Source organism: Rhodnius prolixus, unplaced genomic scaffold, assembly GCF_049639745.1.
Source record: "Rhodnius prolixus isolate KJV_2025 unplaced genomic scaffold, Rpr scaffold_4, whole genome shotgun sequence".
NCBI lineage: Eukaryota > Metazoa > Arthropoda > Insecta > Hemiptera > Reduviidae > Rhodnius > Rhodnius prolixus.
This window is the reverse complement of record NW_027411614.1, coordinates 4,323,153-4,332,099: the sequence shown is the minus strand read 5'-3', so window position 1 is coordinate 4,332,099 and position 8,947 is coordinate 4,323,153. Positions and strand designations below refer to the sequence as shown.

Sequence of the window (8,947 nt, the reverse complement as noted above, 5' to 3'; positions counted from 1 at the left end):
GTACATTGAAGATACTTTGATTTATATGAGTGTAGTTAAGATTATTTGCATACGTAACAAGCTGTGCTTATGAAATAATAGAAATTTCATTCAGCTTTAATCTACAACTATACCTTAGGGTGAAGAAAGATGTTTTATAACTTGGACTGTGCATTTGTTACAAAGACGTTTAACAAGCCATTAAAGGGCATATTAGCAAAGAAACCCTGAATCATTTGAAAAATGGCTGAAATTTGCTTAATATTACTAAAATCTAACATAGTTTTTTTTTTTTTTTTTCTGTTCTGCAGAATGCGCTGTAGAAAATAAGTAAATTGTGACAATATCAGAAAAATTGAATTCATTGAAAAAAAAAATTAATGCTCCAAGTTTTCTTAAGAAGACTGGTAGGTAAAGGCAAATGGTGTTGAGAGCGTAGATTTTTATTTTTTATTTTTAAAAAAAACCTGTCTCCTTTAAATAAACAGGTTGTCTACTGCAAAGATTTGTAGTCCCGAAGGTCACAGGTTTAATGCTCCAATACTTTCAAACTGCCGAAGAAACTGAATTCGGATAGATAAGGCTTGAGGCTAAAAACTCTTCGAAAATATGGCAAGTGCTACGAATGCGGAAGTTATTGGAATACTAGAGACGTTTTTACTGTTTATCAAAGACTAAAGGTCATTTTTGTTAATTCTACTTAAAGTTAATAATGAATAATTTAGAACTTATCTGCAAATATATCAGGGCAAGCTAATTCTAAACCAGAAGTTTCAATTTTTAAGTAAATATTCATACAATAATTTATGGTAAAATGTATTCATTCAAAAACAAAAAATGAAATTTAGTATTTAAATACAAAAGTCATAAGTCATATGATGAATTAATAATTAAATTTCTATTAAGTATGTGCTTTTAATATTTAATTTGTTTTTAAGACAATAAAGAAATTCCTTTTTCCGTTAACCGCCAGCTTTAATAAGAATGTACATTTATAAATCTTTAACAAAAAACTTTAAAATAGGTGTACATGCGAATATAGAGTCATCCATTTTATCTTAACACTAATGAACTTTACAAAATTTTAGTGCGGTCCTTTCATAGTGGTGTTAGCAAAAAAATTGTGCCAAATCAGTATATATGTAAGGAAGAAATCAGCAAATTCGTATGATTTAAGGAACCTGTAATCTAATCATTCCTAAAAACGGTGACTGAAAAGGAATAAATAATTCTAAGTGGGTTTGTTTTTTATTATTCATTTGTTTATATAAGGCTTAAGACTTGTTTATATGTAGACAATACTTTTTTCTTAAGGAGTGAAAATACAAAGCACAAAATAGCACAAAGTCAACTTATTGTTTCCAATTTAGTTTAAAAATATGGTTAGACCAAGGTGATCGTTAGATAAAGTTTTTGTCCTTCTTAGTTGGATTTATTATTTTTTTCTTTTCAAAACGTGAAAATTTTGAAAGTTAATTCAAAACAGAAAGTAACGCCTCTTATGCTGTATGCCATTAATTAAAAAGCCTAAATAGTGGACTGGTTACAAAAAAGCAACAATATTGTAATAAATATTTGTAGTCAATCTAATTCTGCACGAAACTAATCTGGACAACACACATTGCACTGAAATCATTGCAGGTCTACTTAACTCTCTTATAGTAGTCCTGAAACCGCAATACTCTAGGCCCCTAGGCCTTAATTTACATCTTCATTGACTTAACGCTTCGAATGCAAAGCTGCTTGCAAGACTAGCTAAGAAATAGCTTTACGTTTTCTAAAATAAAATGCTGGGTATCTCGCTTTTGAAGCTACCTTGATTCGTACGGTTTGAACAGATCCACAGGGATCTGGAAGTAGTCACAATAAAACATTGTGAACAGGACAACAAAAATATTTTTAGAGAGCCCTACTTACTATAGAGGAGAGACAGTATCACCGACTCAGAGAAATAGACCGATGACGGCCAAAACATGAACTACGTAGTACGAAGTACTTCCATACTTAACGAACAACCAGAAATAATTTTGAAAGGCAGAGACAAATTGCGTGGAAAATATTTTTTTAAAAGTTACTCTTCTCTGGGCACGACATATTACTACAAAGTTGATATTTATCATTAAAATGAATAATTTTTAATTACGTAGAACTAATTCAGTAAAAATTAGTTCACAGTGCAATAACTGCTCTTACTACCAACTTTTTCATACCATTTGTTATGTAATTTAGAATCTCTTTTACCGAGTGTTAATTTGCCTGGCAGCAGCAAATGCATCCTACAAAATTTCAACGTATACATTAGGCGCTTGACGATTTTTATTAAATAACCAGGAAAAAAAAAAATGATACACTGGACGTTACCGAACATTTAAAACGAGACAGTACAGTTCAAAACGGGGCGTATTGTAAGCCGAACCATGTTTCTTTTAATTCTCATCAATTTGGGAATTCATCTGTTATCAGAGGTTCATCAGTTTAGTACAGTTGCCCTTCACTTATTAAGCTTCTGATGTTCACTACTCTGTCTCAAAAAATGAATAAATTATAAATAAATACAATAAAAGCAAGTGTAGTTACAGTAGCATTGTAAGTGAAAGTCAAATTTTGTACTCGAATTGATGAAAATCCAAAACCGGTCAGAAATATAAAGAAATTAAGAATGTTTAAATGTCATCAACAAAATTACAAATTAATGTAAAGAACATCTAAAATCGTTGAATTTTAACGAAGATTCAGCGCGTTGAACTAATTTCTTGGCCAGCAATACCTTAAAAAGTGACTGTGGCTAGTTAAACTGCCCACCACATGCAGTGCCACCAACAATCCGTGGTGGTCTCAGTTCTAGATTAAATCTTGTGTCCCCAAGTATTAGAACTATCCTTAACACGTTTCTATAAAGTTACGTTTACACCAAGTGATAATTATCAATCTTATTTACGGAACGCTGATTTACTTTAGTTATGTTCTTTATTTTTGTATTATTTTTGTTTTAAACTGATAGTATTATCAATGCTATGTAACTTCTAATCTATATTTTAACTCGAAGCACTTTATTGCTCAGTTCAAACTATCTGGTAAATGTACGAGATCCAAATTTATCTGTCAAATTTACTTTAATATTTTACATCAAAGGAATAACATAATATTGCATAATTTTGATGTATGCCCTTTGTGCAACTAATTAATTAATTGGCTGCTATTATTTCTATGCAAAATGTGCATTTTTTTTTTATCTCTCTTAAGATTGCAGTATTGTTCTAGAATTATTAGGCTTAAAGTTGCCATCTGTTGGGACATTAATGCATTAAAGCTAAACAAGAATTTCATTTTATTGGTTTAGTTAAAATAAGTTGTTCATTATTTTAGTTTATTTTTATAAACTTATTACTTTTTGTTTTTTTGTGTTTCTCGCATAATTTTTTATGATTTGTTATTTTTATAATATCTAATTTAAATACTTCAGTAACTGTACTAATGATGTACTAATTGTGGTATTAATTCTAATGGATCAACTCCTCTGTATTTGTTTTTGTATTAACAGTGAATCGAGAAAATTAAAATAGGTTAACACCAAGTGAGTTCTAGCCCTACAAAATTCTGAAGCCTCAATTTTTTGTTCTTATTACTACAGCATGTGTGAAAATTTATTGGAATGCTCGCTAGGTTGGTTTAAAGAGAAATGATAACACAATATTCTTAGCTCGCGCAGCCAACATTTACTGCAAGAACATTCTAGGAACAACTAAAATACGAATAACTAACAACGAATATTGTTTATAAATAAAAAACGGAAACGAAACGCGGTATTTATTCTTGCTCTAAGCTCTAGTCCACTTGATCTGATCATAGCTTAAGAATGATTTTATTAGAGGCCCACGAGTTAAAATTCCAGTTTAATAAAAACTGTTAGTGTAATATTCGGAGAGAGAAACAAAAAGAAACCTCAATTCTAAAAAATTCAGACTTCCCTTTAATATCCAGTTTCTTCAAATTAGAAATTCCGGCAATGCTTTAATGTCCATTTATATCATACGGTTGGTGAAGCAGGAAGGTGTAGTGGCACTTTAGCTGAGTGTTTGTAACGGAGCACTTCCTTAAAGACTCAAAATCATCAGTTCGTTCAATTTGTCTTTTTAAAAAGAGGTGATCAGAATTTGGAATAGGTAAATATATATACATATGTTGATAACTGCTGGTTTACGTCTGGCCATGGAGAGGAGGCGATTCTAATATTCATTAGCGACCAAAAAAGTTATGTCTTACTAACCATGGTCTTATTCTTAATAATTTCGGAGAAATAGGCTAAATAAATATATAAATAAAATTCCGAATCGAGTAACACCTCATGAAAATCGGTTCACGCGTTTAGGCGCTACGCAGTTTACAAAAAAGGTAACAACAAGAAGAACAAGAACATTTTTTGAAAAAGCCGTTTTTGCTCATTTTTGGCAACTTTTTTCTCGAAACCTATTAGATCTGGGTTGTTGCAAAAAAAATTACAGTTATAAAGGAGGACTTTCCCTATATTTTAAAGAAAATTTGGGAATTTAATCTTTTATAGAAAAAGAGAAAAAAATTGTCAAAGTTGGGTGTTTTTCAGCGTTACGCTTTTTCGTGCAGTTTTTGACGATCAACCCTTAAATGTTACAACGGTTTTAATTTCTAATAAAACATAAATAATAATAGAGTGAAATACAATATATTAAATAAAATATTAATATTATTTCCTAAATGCTTACGTTTTTTCCCTCCCATAAAACAGCCCTAACTCATTAAGGGTTAGAGTTCTAACTAATTCTAACTAATTGTTCAACTTGACCAATTGAAAGAACATTAAATTTTCTATAAAATGATGATGTCAATTTGCCTATTATTATTATTTTTTTTTTTTTATGATTTAAGGCGCGTTAACATCTAAGGTTATTGGCGCCCGGAGCTTTTTTCAGTGCACTGCCGGCCTCCGGAAAGTGTTCTCTCGTTACAGACAACACTGTCCATCACCGGACAGTGAGCTGTAAGAAGCACCTAAGCTGTAAGAAAATCTAAGGGTCAGCAGCTGGATTCGAACCCGAGACCTCCGCGTGGGAGTCCAGTACGCTAACCGCACAGCACTAATCCCTTCCCTCTATTATTATTATTATTACTACTATTATTACAAGAGGCCATCATATGATCAAATGTCATAATTTTCAAGATTTGAAAAACTTAAGTGTAAGCTTCTTATTTAGTAATAGTTAAAAACCACTTAAAACTAAACTTGGATGAAAGTGTGCCCTTCCTAGCCCTGAAAAATGCCCTAAAATTTTTCTAGAAAAATGATAAAAGAAAAGGTTATATAATCTATGAGTAGGCTTACCATAATTACGAAGAGCCAAACCGAGACGCAGAGGAGGAAGAGGCTCATTTTCGTTTTGCTTTTCGCTTAATTTGTGTTTTTCATATTTGAAATGCAATCAAAATTATTAAGAACTGAAAACATATTAATAAATGGGCGCGGGGGAACGATCGGCCGGGGTGTCGGTGTTGTTCAAGTTTGACCGGGACGCCGGTACAGGGATCTCAAACCGGAACCATCCCGGTCAAACCGGGACCTTCCCGGTCAAACCGGAACGTATGGTAAGTCTCTATGAGTATGTGTATAAATCTGATTAGGAAGCCTCAATGTCATTTTCGAGAAAGTAAACTATCCGACGAGAAAGTAGGTGCCTTTCGATCGAGAAATTTTCTGCAAACTCGATTTTTAGGGAGCGTCAACATCTAGAGTTATGGGCACCTGGAGTTTCATTGCCGACCTCCGAATTCTCTCGTTAAAGGCAACACTGTCCATCGCTGGACGATGTCCTGTAAGGAACTCCTAAGGAAGAGAGAAATCTAATGGTCCTGCAGTAGGATTCGAACACGGGATGTCCGCGACGGATTGCAGGATATGCTAATCCCTGCCTTCATTAATATTATTGTTACGAAAGAGTGTGGAAGAGAGAGAGAGTGAGAGAGAGGTTACTCGTTACGTTCTTCTCATTCGTCTAAGAACATGTAATTTCCGTTAAAAATACGATTGCAGTACTTTCACTAACAAACTAATCTATTTGTCAATGAATAGTCCCCAGACTACTATTAAGTGTTTTTTAGGTGAGATAATTTATTTTATGAATGGCCAGTTAAACAACTAATTTTAATTGATAATAATATTTTTTTACTATTAATAATTTGCAGGTGGAGGAAGCAACGATACTGGGCAAAAGTATAGGGGAAAAAGTCCACCAGCAGAGGAGAGATAAGAGGACGAAAGGTGTGCGTAAAGTGTAGAAGTAGTGGGGAGAAGTCCGGAGGACTGGATGAGGCCGACGCGTACCCTACAAGAGAATTCAGTCCCAACGGGGCAGTCATGTTTGTCGGTACGGACGATAGCTCAAACTACTATTGGTGGAATTTAAACGTTATGTTGTGCGTGTTTTGATTCCAATTGTAACTATTGTTTCAAAATTATTGAATTTCAAGAAAAATTTAAAATTGTTCAGTTTTCTTTCTATAATTTTATTGTGGCTATTAAATTTGTTCCTTGTTCTATAAATTTGACCAACCTGTTCAATTTCCATCCCCTTTCCATTACGGAAAGGGGGAACACTGTTCTCTGAGGTAAGAAAATAAAGTGAAAAAATCAAACCAAGAAAACTTATACGCTCATACCTAAAGAAAAACAAAAAAAAAAACAGAAAATAAAATTAACATCAAAATGGAGGAAGAAGAAAGCCCAAATTTGAAAAAATGTAAATTAAACGAAGATCATTGTGTGACACTGGCAGATATTTTAGCAGCATTCAATGCTCCATTATCCGAGGAACATGCCTGGGCCGTGTGTTATCAGTGTGCAAAGTGTTTTAGAAATGGAATGAAAATCCATCCGGATAGGTGTAGAGGTGTCGATGAATTAGATCAAGTTTTTATACACAAAGATGGTCATGTCCATCCGAGTACAATTTTTGCCGGCGGTACGACAAATACAAGAGATGATAGCGGTAATTCTTCTAAGAATGATGGTAAGTTTGGATTTTTTGTATTTTTTCTTTAAATCAATCAATTTTTTTGGGCCATTAAATTGTAAAAAACTAGGATTTTTATTTAGAACTCATTAAAGATTAATTTCAACTAGTTTCAGGAATCTATTGATTCCTTGAAAAGTTTTGGTAGGTACAATACTTATAAAATCCAAAACGCCTTATTTTTCTATGGGTTTGCCTAAAAAAAAAAGCACTCGATTATTTTAATGAATAAAAAATCGTAAGTGATACAGATTTACAATCAAAATAAACTCAAGACCTGTTTTCATCGGTATGAACTTAGGACTTATCAGCCATCAAAACTCTGCAACGTATAAAAAAAAGAGTTGTATTTAAACCCTATTTCTAATTTTAAGTATTTAAACTATTCAATAAAAATCTGGAGATCCCATTTAATGTACGTATGAGTATCTCTGGAAGTTTTTTTTACATGATCATGCTGAACTAAATTGCTGTAATTGTTAGTCTTCACAATCATAATTAATGCCATTTACATAGTTATTTGTACTGAATAATTATCAATTTAATAATTAACAATTTACTCCTTACGTCTACTAGAAGTGTTGTAAATATTCATTTAAAAAAATGAGCGTAAACAAAAAAAATTGAAACATTTTAATTTGAAAGTGTTAATGTCATGCTACTTGAAATTTGTCAATTTCATTAATAATTTATTTAATGAAAATACGTAATTTAATATAAACACGAGCCATTTAATTACATAATCAACGAGATCATGGCTTTCTTATCTAATCGCTAAAAATAGCATCTTTCATTTACAGAATATGTGCATGCATACATCTAATTAATTCTGAATCATTTAACGATGTAAATAATGAATATTTCATTTGCTATAATTTTACTTTAATTAAGGCGAAAACGCAAAATAAAAAATCATTACTAGAGTACAATATTCGCTTTTAGTAGTAAAGTTTGAAAAATGTATTTAATAAAAACTACCGTTTAACGAAATTCTTCAGATATGGAATGTTTGTTAAATATATAATCATAATAAGGATTCTATGGGTGGGGTATTTCATGCATTACAGTAAATGGAATTTTTAGAAGTTGCAAAGGGCTTTTGATGTGGCACAGCTTTTCAAATAGATCAATTTTAAAAGAATGGACCAATCCACTTCCTTCCTCACAAAAATGTCATCGACGTTTTTTTTTTTTAAAAAAAAGTTTATAACAAAAGATATGGAACAGTTTTCCGCGCTATAAGTATACCAAGTTTTGTAAACTAGGAAGTAAGCCGAACCACTCCCTCCCCCAAAAGTGCCCTTAATTGAATGATTCCAGAAAAATGTTTCCCATAAAAGTTGTAGAACTATTTGAAAGCTATAATCATACCAAGTTTGAAGAAAATCGAACCTGTGGTTTTTTTAGAAAAAGTTAAAAAAGTGAAAAATCTACTCAGTAAAGTGGTACTTCCGGTGGACCTATTTTGACTAAAAATTAATTCCTGCTTCCTCTAGTGTCACTTGAACGAAATATCAAATTTGAAACCTCTACGTTTTTCCGTTCCTGAGAAATAATGGAAAAACTTTTCACAGAGCAGTAAAATTCAGTTTAAATTTATGCCAACAAAGACCGATGGGTTAGAGAAGAACGAATTCCAGGAATCACTAATCTCTAACCCATCCAGCCTTAGCCGTGTTTTTTAATATCACATTTCTCTCTATTTTCTCTCTAACAAGTCGAATACGATCGGTTTTTGTCGGCATTTTTCGGTTTAATTGACCATTATTATTAACTTTATTTAATATTTAATTTTTAGATTTTTAAGCAATTTTAAATTGTAGATTTATAAATTTTTTCTTTTTTTGAGTGTCCTGGGGGGAAGCTACAAGTTCTGTTTCACTTTGAATTGTGCCACATCCGGTCATATTGTAAAGCTTACTCCCTCA

The 8,947-nt window shown here is 32.1% G+C and overlaps 1 protein-coding gene across 5 annotated transcripts in view; it reads left to right on the top strand.

The window, feature by feature from the left end:
• Nucleotides 1–886: 886 nt before the first annotated feature.
• Nucleotides 887–8,947, top strand: part of spir (spire type actin nucleation factor) — a 252,872-nt gene continuing 244,811 nt past the window's right edge. For 2 of the 5 annotated variants that reach the window (XM_074131880.1, XM_074131877.1), the window contains exons 1-2: nt 889–1,214; nt 6,193–7,016. In XM_074131880.1, coding sequence (XP_073987981.1) covers nt 6,713–7,016 — 304 coding nt within the window. In that variant the 5' untranslated portion in view covers nt 889–1,214; nt 6,193–6,712. Of the gene's footprint in view, nt 1,215–6,192; nt 7,017–8,947 lie in introns of all 5 variants that reach the window. The other 3 variants (XM_074131878.1, XM_074131881.1, XM_074131879.1) reach the window with 3 other exon arrangements.